Source organism: Euphorbia lathyris, chromosome 5 (assembly GCF_963576675.1).
Source record: "Euphorbia lathyris chromosome 5, ddEupLath1.1, whole genome shotgun sequence".
Lineage (NCBI taxonomy): Eukaryota > Viridiplantae > Streptophyta > Magnoliopsida > Malpighiales > Euphorbiaceae > Euphorbia > Euphorbia lathyris.
The window spans coordinates 16,276,205-16,292,001 of NC_088914.1; the positions used below are offsets into that span (position 1 = coordinate 16,276,205).

The 15,797-nt window shown below is 32.6% G+C and overlaps 1 protein-coding gene across 1 annotated transcript; it reads right to left on the bottom strand.

The window, feature by feature from the left end:
- Positions 1 to 4,164: 4,164 nt before the first annotated feature.
- Positions 4,165 to 10,799, bottom strand: LOC136230985 (uncharacterized). The gene is made up of 6 exons (XM_066020210.1): positions 10,500 to 10,799; positions 10,252 to 10,428; positions 8,957 to 9,127; positions 8,691 to 8,870; positions 6,757 to 7,786; positions 4,165 to 5,105 (listed from the first exon to the last, which is right to left on the bottom strand). The coding sequence occupies exons 1-6, from the start codon at positions 10,761 to 10,763 to the stop codon at positions 4,183 to 4,185; spliced, it is 2,745 nt and encodes a 914-aa protein (XP_065876282.1). The 5' UTR covers positions 10,764 to 10,799; the 3' UTR covers positions 4,165 to 4,182.
- Between the last annotated feature and the right edge of the window lie 4,998 nt (positions 10,800 to 15,797).

Sequence of the window (15,797 nt, forward strand, 5' to 3'; positions counted from 1 at the left end):
TTTTGGTCGACAAGTTATAATCACATGCACTTATATCTCGCTTGAAACTCGAATTGCTAACTCTATTGATCCAAAAGCTCCTCTTAGGAGCAAGAGTGTCCCTAGATTATAATAGAATATAAGAAAACATAATCTCTTCCTATTTTCCAATTCGTTATCATTAATGATTATTCTTAATCGGAATTGTAGGGGTATATATGCAATTTTGTGAATTTATTAATGGTTCTCTGCAAAAAGTTCTTTCTCAATGGTTTCCTCTTTGGTGATTAGTGACCAACATGTCTCTATCGAATTTTCTATCAATACCACATCAATAGAATCTCTTTTGTTTACAGTAACATTTCGTTGTTAATGTATTCCCCAATCTTGAGACATTATAATCCTGATAGTGCCCTTAATCATAAGACAATAATACATTATGTTGATTCACTTGTGCAAATTAACCTTATAGAGTATTCGAGATTAGTTATTTGATTATGTTTGACGGGTTGAGGATCCGGACAAGTGAAACCGTGAGGCAACAAGATACTATTCTAAAACATACTTAGTCCGTTATCGTCGTGGGAACAATGATGAACTAAAGGCTAATATGTGTCTTGGTTGTTGATGGTGTTTCGTTGGTCATGGATATTAAATGTTAGTGAAGCGCATAAGGGCTTATGAAATAGTAAGAACTGGATCGATCCGTTATGAGAACACCACATGGTAATAATATCATAGGTGTTTCTCATCTAATGCTCATAGTTGAGTCCTTAGACCCAAAATTACTATGGGCCTAGATGAGACACGGTATACTTAGATCATTCGCCTCACGAGCTCATGACTAGGTGCCAAGTATGGATTTAGTTGGATATGCTCTGCATCGTGCTCCACACCGTTTTTTACACGTAAGAAACCCAACATTCGTATCCCAGGCATCGTAATCTTTAGGCTGAGTTATTAATTTTTTCTAAACATTGGAGATTTCAATGTAGTTAGAGGGGGCACACGAGAAAATCGACTCCCATTGTTCGGACTTCCTGTCAGGAATTTAATTCTTTTCTAGATGATTGTGAGCTTTCCGATGTTAAGACCCGAGGGACTCTTTTCACATGGTCTGACGGCAAGCATCGTTCTTAGCATGTTGAATGTCGTTTAGACAAAGCTACTAGAAACTTTGATTGCTTTAGTTTTTAGGATTCTTTCAGTTGCATGGCTTTGCCAAGGCATACTTCGGATCACTCCTCGATCCTACTTTCTTGTAGGACTACTGCTCCTCATTTTTCCAGATTCACATTTCAATCAATATGGCTTACATGTGAGGGTTTGCATAATATTGTAGCTTATTCTTGGTTTGAGCCTACCCCCTATCTTACGCCAATTCAATCTCTGAGTCGGCTCCTGGTTCAATATCATTTAGATATTGTTCACTTCAGTTCAAATCTAATTTATATGAGCTCACGACTTTAAAACACGTCTATATATATAGAAGCTCACCTTATTAATATGCCTCAATAATTCGCTTTCTGTTTCGATGTGGAATTCAATTAATTTTTGCGCCGCTCGTTATCTTTTAAGTACGCCTCTTTGCTAAGGCCTTTTAATCGGTGCTATCCACTCCGAACCAAGTCATTACATAGTGGATCTCCTAATGACATTCAGAATATTCTAGTTGTCTTTTTTTTTTCCTTGAGTTTTTTTAGTTTTCTTTTGTAATTAAGAAACAAAAATTGATCCATTTATACACGTTTTAAATTTTCGTGCCTAATAGGATGATAAAATTATGACATCAACTTTTCAGAATTTTTCTACCCAAAAAGAACTTTTCAGAATTTAAGAAAGATTATATTGATGAAAAAGTAAAGATTTTCTATTGGATTTCCTTTCTTTAACTCTTTAATTCGATTAAATGGTTAAGCATTAAAAATATCACAAAAGGAAACTCTTTCTGATTTCTAATATCCAACCCATTACGACACTTACATTTTTTCTTTTATTGCCAAACATAAAACAAAAGGGATATTATAATTGTGGTATTTAAGTATCAGAAATGAACATTAATGTCACAAAACTTAATTTCTTAACATAAAAATTATATAACTTTGTATTTTATTTCTCATATAGTTCTTTTATCCAGATTCTGCTAATAATAGACACCAAATAGAATATGTAGACGAAATGTAAGTCAAATTTTTGCACATGGATTTAAAAAATAATAATAAAAAAAAAAACCTAATTTGGTATTGCTAGGTTCTGTTGATGTGAAAAATCGAAAGGGAGGGTATGAATAGAATTGACTGGATTCAGTTGATGAGATGTATTTTTTTAATCCTTATATACAAATTTAGCTTACGTGTTGTCTACGTGTCTTTTTCAGTAACTGTTATTGTTGGAATCTGAATAAAAGGATTATAAAAAAAAATCATGTAAAATTAGACGATCTTAATGTTCAAAATTTAAATTTTATAGCATTAGTGTTCCATTTCTAATATTTAGAGTGTCATAGATGTAATTAACTCAAAACAAAGCAATTACTATGAGAAAATGATGAAATTTTTTACAATAGGTCGGGACCAGTACTGATCCTGACCACTTAGATGATGTCAGTCAATCCAATCAGTAATGTAGTATCCTCTAAACGGAAAAATCAATACTGATCCCGGTCTATAATAAAATTTCTCGAAAAAGATATAACACAGATGAAGAACTAAAATGGTGACATTTTAAGAAAAATGTCTTTATTCAATGGTATTTCATCGGTTGTAACAGTATTTAATCCAAAAGAACATCTATCTATCTCAACCAGATTTTATTTGATTCACACACGAAATTGAACATTTATGGATAAACATAAAATAAACGAATAAAAAATCAGGCAAGAAAAGAGAACATGATACGACACTATCAAGATTGGATAGCAATTATACGTGGTTAGGAAATTATTGAACATGATCCAATCTGGCTTGTCCATTATTATTTTTTAGATATGGCAACATTTCCAGCTTTTAATTGGTCCCATTTGCTCCTATCTTTTTTCTATCATTCAATTAATAATTTTCAGATTTTTTAGACGGTTTTGCACGTCATTTAATCATCTAATCAATATGTTAGGTCAATTAAAATTAATATTTTATTATGTCACGTTAATAAAGTCAACGTGTCACGTCATCAAAGACTAATGTTATTATTCAAATTCTTATTTTTTACTAATAAGGTAAAACACATGCTTTCTTTTTCAAAAAAAAAAATTAAAAACACATTTCTCTAGTTGCAAAGATGAAACACATGAGTTTTTTTAATTTTTTCTTAAAAGAGTATTAATTAAGACCCAGTTTATTTGCAGGAAAATACTGTTGTTTGAAAAATATTGAGTAAGAAAAAAATTGTTAAGAAATAGAATAATTTCTGATGTTTGGCTTACAACACCGAAAAACAAAAACAAAAGTTGTGAGGTGTTAAATGAAAGGTGAGATTGAAGCAATCATGGTTAGGAATTGTTGTTGAGCTACCCTTGAACTTTCGAGGATGCAAAAATAAGCATTATTGGACTCAAAAATTTCTTTTGCCTAACCCAGGCCAAAACGACATTGTTTTGGACTGTGCTGCTTATATTTTTTTCCTCGTTTTTCAATATCAAGTTAAAATGACGTTGTTTTGACTTAGATTGTGTATTCTGTCATCCAATGGTCAATGCAAATTACAATGTCAGCAGATGAAATTTTGGCGATGAGATACAATTGGATGGTTCTCAGCAGCCGGGGATGTGACGGCAATGTCCATAAAGAAGATAAATAAATGAGAATAGAAAAAACACAAATTTACGTGGTTCACCAACATTGTGTTGGCTAGTTCACGGGCAGAAGGATAATTGCTTTTAATAGGAGGCGGAAAATCAGATTACAAATTAGGTTTACATAATAGAGTATTTATAGTATTCAATCTAACCTAATCCGACTTGGAACCCAACGAGACCCCGTTGCTTCCAGTCGTAATGTGTTATACTGATTCAAGGCATTACGACACCTTTATATGTCCTCACAAACATATACAACTACCCCTTAGCCCTCAGTTAAAATTTTAAAATTTTAATTGAAAGATGAGTCATTTAAAGCGTTTCTAATCAATTTCATACCAACTAATTAGATACTAATAAAAGTGGTAGAGAAAAAAAAAAAAAAGTATGAATTTACTGAACCAAAACCATTATTCAACTTTCCAAGTGTATAAAAACAAGCAAAAAGTGGAAGACCCACCTACATTATCATCTTCTACATTTGCATAAGGAACCTCATGATCATTAGACAACAATGGCATTGATTTTGAAGAAGATGAAACTGGATTGAATATGAAAAGACCATGTCTTGGACCAGCACCAAATAACCAGTCATGAACATCCCAAAAAACTTGAACTCTAGTTTTATTCACAGCAATTGCTTCATTTCCTCTGAATTTCCATTGCAGATGCTTCACTTGAATAGCCAATTCTCCATCTACTTTTATCTCTAATTGAGGATCAAACCCACAACTTCCCCCAATTATAATGCTTTGATTGCTCATAATACTATTGTTACATTCAATTGAAATCTCATGTAACTTTTCTTTCTCGTTATCAAGTTTGATCTTTGTACTAAACTTCCTCTTCCCAAAAATATGTTCTCTTTTTGAAACTAGAATTGGCTCAATAAGAGCAGGTCTGCACCTTGTTTTCTTATATGCTTCTTTCTTCATATCACCATTAAGCAACACCACCTCTCCTTCACAAACAATGGCTAGATAGTAGTCCGATTTCGGCTCCGTTTCGCCGTTGAATTTTGCTGCTTTAAGGTCCCAGAAAACATCAACTATCCTACCATCTGTTTCAAATTGCTTACAGCCTTGTTTTCTCCAGAAATACCATGGCTTCAGCTCAACTTTGCAATGACATTGCTCCTTCCCACTTGCTGCTTGGACCGAAATGGATAGCCCGTGGAGCAGCACATTCTTGCACCATTTGATAGTGATTAGCCTGCATTGGCCTGCTAGTTTTGTTCTGTAGATTGACATGAACACACTCTGGCCGGACCGGGTTATGGTTGCTGCTGGGCAATTTGTTTGCCTTTCATTAGATGAGAAACAAGCAGGAAGGCCTATTGAATTAATATGCATATTCATATATGTATTATAAACAGATCAACTAAACAGACACGAAACACAGAAACGCTACTGAAGAGGAGACGGAATTAAAGAAAGGAGTATGAGATCAAGATCAAGATCTCACCCAAACATATTCAAGAAATCAAAATCTGAGTCAGTCCTTGTGCTTGTTGTGTAGAAAAACTAAGGGTTTTTTAAAGGTGGAGAAGAGTGACAACAAGGGGGGAAAAAGCAACAACATTTACTACTCAATTATATGCAAAAAGGTGTAAGCTTTTTTCCTTGCTCTTCCATAGGTCATTCACTCATAATAGCTTACTGAATCTTTCCTTTTTCCATTGTAAAAAGAAAAGGTACCTTTTATTATATTGGAAGTTGTAGTGAAAGGGTACTAAACTATAAAAGAAAGAAAAAGGTCCATGTGAGAATGGGGTTTGCTTCAGGTATAAGAGCATGTGGCTGTAGGGTATACGAAAACTACTTCTTCAAAGGTAACTAAATACATCTATGGCCCTTAAATATTGGTGCTATTAACGTTATGAACCCTAAACTTCATTTCTTGAACATAAAAATTCTTAAACTCATACATCTATGGCCCTTAAACTAAAAGGCTTCTAACTTCATTACATGGCGTAAAAGTTATTGAACTTTACATTATACTGACATTAAAGTCCAAATCAAAGAAACTTCGTTCAAAGATTAACAAATAATGACTTAGAAATATGTTTTTTACCATAATTTACTGTGATATAGATTAAAGAGAAGAGAGTCAATAATACCACCAAACTTGTTCAGATCATTATTTGGTTATTTTTTAAAGGGATTTTCTTTGTTTTGGACTTTAATGTTAGTATAGTGTAAAGTTTAAAGGACTTTTATACCACGAAATGAAATTTAGGGACTATAATAACTCGGCTTACTTACCAGGAATGCATCTTAAGGGAAAGGGGGAATCACGAACGAAGATGGGGTGTTTAACCATCTCAAAGCGAACTCGCATTTTTGTTTAGATTTGGACTTTAATACTAAAGTTGGAAAGTTCAAGGATATTTATGTCAAGATGTGAAGTTTAGAGGCCTTAATGTTCAGGGGCCATGAATGTAATTTACCCCTTATTTTGTCATTATTGATATTTAATAGATTTCAATTTGTGACTTACACCCTTTTGGTTTTCTTCCAGCAATTTTTAATTTTTTCCAGTAGAGTTTTTGTAGGAACGTGATTAGGCAAGAAATCAACAAGTGACAGATGCAAAAATTACCTGAGGAATCTATGCTTGATGTTGATGTTGATGTTGTTGTCAGATACAGTCAAACTCTTGGTCCCCCTTCTGTTTTAGTTTTAAGTACAACCAAAATAGTATCTCAGGACTGACCATTTTCAACTTAAAATAACAAGCATTCAAGCATCATCTACAGATACAGATAAAAGTGGTCCACATATAAACCCTAGAATATAATCATACTGAATCTTAGGCAACGTGCCAATTAATTATTCAGAAACACACAAAGATGAAGCAGATAGATTAAAGTTTCAGACTTCAAACAAAATCTTGAAAAATTTATTAATTTTGATATGTACATGAGATTGATGTAAATTTGATAAATGTGAGTTGTAGATTAATGCAAGAACATCAAGTCTGACATCTAAAATGGTTTAAATCAATTATCATAACAGTAATGTCATCTAAACTGCCTCTACTTACAGCAAGGTTCACAAGCTCCTTACAAGCAGCTACTAGCCTTGTAGAGGCAGGTTTCTTCTTGTGAACACTCTTTTGGTTTATAGGTGAATCCGCCTTGATGTTTATCCGGTTGAACAAAGAAATCCTTCTTGACTTCAATGGAGGACTTTCGTTTTCACTTGGGAAGTCATCTTGCGTGTCTACTAGCTCTGTAGAGTTGTGGACACTCTTTTTGTTAATAGGCGAATCAGCCTTGATGTTTATTCGGTTGAACAATGAAATCCTTCTTGACTTCGATGCAGGGCTTTCATTTTCACTTGGAAAGTCGTCTTGCGTGTCTACTAACTTTGTAGAGTTGTGGACACTCTCTTCGTTAATAGACGTATCAGCCTTGGTGTTTATTCGGTTGAACAATGAAATCCTTCTTGACTTCGATGGAGGACTTTCGTTTTCACTTGGAAAGTCATCTTGCATATGTACTAGCCCGGTAAAGGTAGGTATTATCTTCTTGTGGACATTCTTTCCGTTAATAGGTGAATCAGCCTTGATGTTTATTCGGTTAACCAAAGAAAACCTTCTCAACTTCGATGGAGGACTTTCATTTTCACTTGGAAAGTCCTCTTGCATATGTACTAGCCCGGTAGGGGTAGGTATTATCTGCTTGTGGACATACTTTCCATTAATAGGCGAGTCAGCCTTGATGTTTATTCGGTTAACCAACGAAATCCTTCTCAACTTTGATGGAGGACTTTCGTTTTCACTTGGAAAGTCGTCTTGCATATCTTTCCGGCTACCTATTGTCTTGTTGTCACTAGGCGAATGTTTCAGCCCTTTTTGCTTGACAAGGGAAACCCTTTTCAACTTTGATGAAGGACTTACATTTACACAGCCATAATGAACAGAATCATCCTTTTGAACATCTGTGGAACCGGACTTCTTCTCGGGCATACAACATCTAATCACAGTGTCAACAGCTTCTTGGTTCCCAACCTGGCCAAATAGCAACACCAATTAATTAACAAATGCATAAAAAGCTAACCAAATAGCACAATTGCATAAAGCTAGGCGTATACATCGTTGCAGCAAGACCTCAATATTTCAGCAGTACTGAATGGAACAGTTTTACAGTACTCATTTAATGAACATTAAATCTTCGGTTCAAATATGAAAACACGAGAACATGCCTTGACATATCATATGAGTTAAAGATCGGGTATTCGAGTTTATACAGTCAGAGATTAATATATCGGCTCGAGCTTTTAGTTCAAACGGTTCCATGACATGGTATCAGAGCATCTAGGACCAAACAGTCGAGGGTTCGAGTCCTGGCAACCTCATTAATTTGTAGAATTGAAAACACATGGCGGGATAGGACTGTATTGTATGTAAACAAAGGTCTAACTCACCCCAAAAGGTACCGCAAAGGGTGAGGATTGTCTCACATATTTAAGGAGTCATATAGCTTTCTCATTTAGCAACGTGGGATGTTTAACAAGCCTCCCTCACACCCAACTCATTTGGTGCGTGACGTTAATATCAGCGGGAGCCCTAACATTGAACCATCGCTCTCATAACATGTAAAAAAAGACCTAACGCACCCCAAAAGTACCTCAAAGGGTGAGGAATGCCTCACATATTTAAGGAGTCATACACGGACGTGTTAAACATTCCACATTGCTAAATGAGGAAGCTATATGGCTCCTTAAATATGTGAGGCAATCCTCACCTTTGGGGTGAGTTAGCCCTTTGTTTACATTGTGCACGCTGCAAGCCCAAGGAGCATTTTCGTGATTAATATAAGATCTATAATTCGACCTTAACTATCAGCTCGAGCTTTTAGTTCAAACGGTTCTGTGACATATACGAGCTGATATCAGGGCATTGAACAACACACCTCTTCCCATAAACCATCAGAAGCCAAGACCAGAAAGTCCGTATCTGGAGTCAGCTGTAAGATCACTGTATCAGGCTCAGCCACGACCCAGTCCTTCAGATGAGCATCTCCAACGCTTCTAGTAACAGAAAGTACTCCATGAACTCTCCATGATCCTCGGTGAATCTCGACATAGCCTCCCTGCAAATTAATACAATAGGGGTAAGTAACTAGTTTTAGCTTTCACTTGGATTGCCTAACCAAATCTGGAGTCATCATAGTGGTACCTTATTCTCTATTCTTTCCCGTTCATCCTCTCGTTCTGCTCTATGGTCTTTTGTAAGGGCTTCGGCAACTCCTCCTCTACATAGAACAGCCCTGCAATCTCCCAAATTTGAGACTACCACCTCCTGCCCTTCAATCAGGGCTGTGACACAACAGGCACCACTTACTACACCCTGCATTTTTCACATTATTCAGCACAGAATCACAAGTTCCGTGGACTAAAAGAACCTTATTATAAGCCAAATATGAAGCAGCTCTGTGGACTAAAAAAACATTACTAATTCTACATTTCAGCCTCAAGTTCAGCTTGAGACACTTCACTTACAGAATTACAAATGTAATGGAATAGAATCACAAGTACTGCTCAGAAGAAGTTAAATGCTATTATTATCTCTTGCTCTCTAGCTATGGCGTATGTTATGGATCAGGTAGCTTATCTTTTTCTTTCTAACTTGTTATTTTGATTGTTTGGCCTAGTGAATTCATTTGCAATCACATAATAATTCTCTTTAAAGAACTACAAGATGCTCAAAATATGATGATTTTTCTTTTTCATTTACTCCTATTCCTCATAAGATCCTCTGAAAGATCAAACTATCGATAGAAATCATGATTTAGTTTAATTCATGCCTTCAAAATAGAGAAAGATCATCTTGCTTAATGTTTCTGAGTTGCTGTTAGATTTGGTTGCAGCTGTACAACATTTTGCCCATCAGCAGTGTAAGGCATTAATATAAGATATATGATTGGGACTTAACTATCAGGTTGAGCTTTTAGTTCAATTGGTTTTATGACATGGTATCAGAGCCCCTTTGACCAAACGGTCGAGGGTTCGAGCCCTGGCAACCTCATTAATTGGTGGCGACGCATTGTAGTAGTCAGTGAAATCTCTCAATCTTTACAAGTTACTATAGAAGAGGCAGCATTGCACCAGGCTTTTTGCAGTGCAGAAAGTTGTGATACACATTGAGCAAATATTCCTAAATTAGTGGTTGGTTTAGCATATTGTTTTTTTGCCTCTATTCAACAAGTTATGTCATGTTATCATAATTATTAGGATTAGTAATTTCCAAAAGCTTTCATATTATCATCAATAAGAGAAAAATGGAATCATGTCTGGCTGATTAGCAAGCAAAAGATGATGATCATAGACAGGAACATCTAGGGCAGGAGCTTTAAAATTTTCAGGGAAAGACACTTAAAAAAATATCAATTAAGCACCCATAAGCATTGGAGCACCCCCAGTCACTAAATCCTGGATCCTTCACACTGTAATATAAACTGCAAAACATCATACCTGTTTCAAGAATTGTTGGTCTGTTTTCAAGTATCCAGCTTTAACAGCTTCCACTTTGGATACACTTCCTGTTTCTGAACAATTCACCATCATCTCAACAATGTTAGTGTGCAAATTCTCTGCGACAAATTCAGCAGCCTTGTGCCCTCCATGCCCATCATAAACCCCAAAGAAACCCTGCACATTACCAAAAATCAGAAAATGTTGAAAAGAAAGGCAAGCTGTTGGTTTGATTTTTAGCATATTACATTGTTTGAACTTCCATTTAAGCAAGAAACAATCTTGTGGGCATCTTCCATGAACTTCTTCTTGCCTTTAGTAGAAGAAACACCAACACCAATCCCACTGAAACAAAAAGGTTCATTTTGGGGGTTCAAGCCTGAAAATTGAAGCTTGTCAGCTTGGATTTCTTGTAAAACATTAGGAATCAAAATTTGAGGCGGTCTCTTTCGCTTCAAAGAACAAGAAACAACTGGAGTAGAAAGCAGTTGAGTAATGGGTTGCGTTTCCATTTTTTTTGTTAAAGCAACAGAGGAAGCAGAAGATTGTAACGGCTATAAGAAATGAAGACGACGATAGATGAGTTAAAGAAGTAAAAATAAATGAAGGCAGTTAGGGTTAGGAGCGGTCAAAGGAATAATCTTTATGATCGAGCCGTTGGAGAAATTGGGCATTGGAGGGAAAAGCCAAATTCGGCTAAAACTCAAACATAAAATACTAATGAAAAACTACTTACAACGTTAACATCTATCCGTACTATATATAATTACGGAAACAGAGAGAAATGAGAAGAAGTATTTTAAAGGTCTTTTTAATGAGTTGTCAACGTAGTAAAAAATCAGATTAAAAATATTTAATTAATTAAAAATAACAAATTTATATTTATAATATATTAAATAATTACTAGCCTATTACTTAAAATAATAAAAGAAAACAAGAGTTACGGGAAGATGAAAAAACACAAAGCAAAGGAAATCTAAAAGTCACAAATAAACTTCTATATAAAGCATGATAGATAGTATTCCATCGTTATATTCATTGGTCACGATAGATAGTATTATATTTCTGAAGGTAAATATTCGATTTTTTTCATATGTTGTAGTTATTTTGTTCTCAATTATGTTGTTTTATTTTTATTAAACAATAGTTGTTATAGTTTCATCTTTCAGATTCATTTCTGTTGTTACCCAGGTTCTATACCTCTCGCTACCTTATCCATGCTTTCTTTTTATTTGTCTTTTTTTTCCAAACTGATAGCTTCAATTGAAGAAATCCGACAGAAATAGAAGATGCATGAACAACTAAAACCGGAAAACACAAAAATGTCAAAAATTACAAGAAATTCTTATATTTCTCAAGGTAATTATTCGATTTTTTTCATATGTTGTAGTTATTTTTGTTCTCAATTGTGTTGTTGTTTTCTTTTTATTAAACAATAGTTATTATAGTTTCATTTTTCAGAGATGAAATTTCATTTCTGTCGTTACCCCGGGTTCCATACCTCTCGCTACCTTATCCATATTTTCTTTTTTATTTGTCTTTTTTTTTCAAAATGACTAAAATAAAGATTTTGTAAATTTGTATTCTTTTTTAGTATATGTTGGAGTAAATTACACCAAAGGTACCTGAATTGTACCCTAATTCACACTTTGGTACCTAAATTACATTTTGTCCCAAAAATATACCTCAGCTATAGGTGACTGGACATTTAAGTGTGTTTATCCGGTTTATGACTGGTCAATGACTGTTTGACCATTTCTAATTCAAAATTAGGATCCACCATACATTCAACTTATATAAAAAATACAATAATACCCTTTGACTAAAATAAATACCACCCTTTAATATTTTTAATTCCTAAATTCTTTCCATCAAAAAAAAATCCTAAATTCTAATTCTCCCCACCACCATTCATCTTCTCTAAATCCCAAACTTAAGCTCCTTTCATAATTTTCAATACCCATTTTTCACGTTCTTCCCACATTTTGGGGCAAATTTCTCCTAATAATGCTTGAAGATTTTATAACTGATGATGATTGAAAGGATAACATAATGCTTGAAGATTTATAACGGATGAAAATTGCGAAGAACATGAATCTAGGTTCTGAAAAGGGGAAAATATTTTCTATGAATGAAAATGGAGAAGAAGAGCAATGGCGTGCTTGTTATTTACTAATTTTTCTAATTTTATCTATATTTCTAGATTTGGCTTAGATTGTAAATTTTAAATGGGTTTGCTCAGTGCTACTTGATTGATCTGGATTTTTTCAGTTTGAGGTGCTCTAATGAAGTGGGTTTCACTAGGAATTTAAGTTGGCACTTCTTCACGGTTAATGAATTTAGTTGAAAGTGATTATAATTAACTAGTTCAAAGAAAAAGAGAGTGTTTTTGGTTTTCGTTTTCAAATTTCTGGGTTTAGTTTCAGGATTCCCAGAAAAGAGAGAAACAAAATGGAGTAAATTAGATCGAAGAGAAGAATAGGGTTACAACCATGTTAGGAAATGGAGAAGAAGGGGAAGAGGGAGATGAAGAGATTTCTGATTTTAGCAATTCTCAAGGCGGATACAACAGAGGAAAACAAAGAAGGAGAAAGATTAGTAGATACATTTATTGAAGCAAATGAGGAAGATGAAGATTGGAATGAAAACATTATTTGAAAACCCAGAAAATAAACAACCCATGAGACCAGAAGAGAGAGAAATCGAGACACAAAAAGAGAGAGAAAGAGAATAAAGGGTAAATTAGTATTTTTAAGTTATTTAATGAAGGGTGGGTCCCAATTATTTCTGTAAAAATGGTCAAAGTCGCGTTGACCAGGCATTTACCGGTCAAACGTATTAAATTGTCTGGTTACCATTACTTGAGGTATATTTTTGTTACAAAATGTAATCTAGGTACCAAAGTGTGAACTAGAGTATAATTCAGGTACCCTTGATGTAATTTACCCGTATATGTTGCTAGGTGTTATCGTTTCGATTGCTAACTCTTAACTAAAATTTAGATTTAGATTTTAGTATATGTTGCTAGGTGTTATTGTATTTTTTATTTTTATGCATTTTGGTACAAATAGATATAAAGTTTCACACGATAGTTGTTCATTGAAGTTTGAGACATATTAAATAAAATATTAAAGAGATATTGGAATATTATACTTACAATGAAGTTTATTTCAATATAAATTATGTTATATTATTATTATTATTATTATTATTATTATCAAGAAGTTATTTTTTTCCAATTTTCTAGACAAGGAGATTGTAAGCGTCTAATATGCTTGATAAGATGTTTATTCTTGAAGAATGTAAATTATACTAGATACGAATTCAAAATCAAGGTAAATAAAAATAAATTTTGATGCTCAAAATCCTAAAAATGAACATTAATTATGGATATTGAGATAATTGCTTTTGCAACATTGGCTTATATAATTTTAACTATTATATTATGGTTCGTACAAAATTGTTAGTGTTTCAAGAGTTTTTAACAGATGAAAATGAAATATGATCATAGGACAAATTATTGAAAAATATTAATTAAGAAAATATTATTATTTGAATCTCTTCAAATTCTCAAATGTTGAGCATAATGATTCTAATTAATATAATTAATTTCACATATTAATTATAAAACGTTTTTTTTTTGTACTGAGTGGTTACAATTGCGATTTAATTCTATTTAACTAAAATTAATTTATGGACTTAATACTTCATTAAGAAAAAATAAAATGTTTAATTAATGGGCAAAAAATATTTTCACTCTCATCTTTATACGCTTATGTCTCGACATTCTCTCTTATTTAAAAAAGAAACCCCGAGAGGAAGATGGTTCTCTCCTTCAAAGTCAAGGTAAATAAAAATAAATTTTGATGCTCAAAATCCTAAAAATGTACATTAATTATGGATATTGAGATAATTGTTTTTGCAACATTGGCTTATATAATTTTTAACTATTATATTATGGTTCGTACAAAATTATTAGTATTTCAAGAGTTTTTAACAGATGAAAATGAAATATGATCATAGGATAAATTATTAAAAAATATTAATTAAAAAAATATTATTATTTGAATCTCTTCAAATTCTCAAATGTTGAGCATAATGATTCTAATTAATATAATTAATTTCACATATTAATTATAAATCGTTTTTTTTGTACCGAGTGGTTACAATTGCGATTTAATTCTATTTAACTAAAATTAATTTATGGACTTAATACTTCATTAAGAAAAAATAAAATGTTTAATTGGGCAAAAAATATTTTCACTCTCCTCTTTATACGCTTATGTCTCGACATTCTCTCTTATTTTCAAAAAAAAAAACCCGAGAGGAAGATGGTTCTCTCCTAATTATCTTTTTCGTCCCTTCATTTTTTTTCCAATTCTTTTGTTTGTTTTTCTTACTTACAAAGAATATATAATTATTAGAAAATATTAATGAAGTCAAATAAGTGATATCTGCGAATATGGCTGATATTCTATATAGTGAAAGAATGAAGAACAAATTGATCGAATGTCTTGATGAGATATTACGAGATGAAAATAGGAGAAATCATCATCTTAAACTGATTCAATTAGATATATTGGGTTATTATAGCAGAATGAATAATTGAATTCGAATACTTGGTGATCATGAAATTCCATCAACAAAAATAATTATCATCAAGATGAATTTGTGACTAATTCTTACGAATTTTATTTTTTTTTATATGTAACATATTGAATTGATAAAGTTTCTTCATATGCAACATTAGAAAAGTATTGATTGTAATATTTTATAGAATAATATATTGATGTTGCTTCCATTTTAACATAGATTGTAATTCTTTTGTATCGTAGATATAATATTTAATTTTAATTGTATTTTAATTCAATTTTTGTTTAATTTATATTGTAATTCTTTTGTATCGTAAATATAATATTTAATTTTAATTATAGTTTAATTCAATTTTTGGTTTTTTATTATATTCTAATATATTTCTTAATTAATCTGCTATTTTATTATTATTGTTTCACAGAATATTTGGAATATGAAAATGTATTAAAATTCCTAAAAAGTACAAATCATTGAATTTTGTAAAAATAAATAAATCATTCATCTTTAGTTAAAATTCTATAAAAAAAAGTAGTCAATTATTTTTAAAATTAATTTAATTTGAATTATCATTAAAAAATATATATTAATTTCAAATATACATAATATAAATTTTTTTCATAGCATGATATAAAATTATTTAAAAGTAAATATGTCAATTTATTTATTTATCTAAATTATATCAAAGTTTCATACCCCGTGCATCGCACGGGTTTTCGACTAGTTGAAATTTATTACGTTGTACATACCTGAATCAACGCTTGGGAAAAAAAACATGTAGTGCCATCGTAATAAAATTGGTCAATACAATTCCGTATTAGAGATCCTGACTTGAAAAGTTTTAAAAGACATCCATCTATCACATCCAATCTCGTGAATCATAGGTTTAGTGGACTCGAGAAATATCAAACTCTGATATTTGGCCGCACATTCACATATCAATGGGTGACACGTAG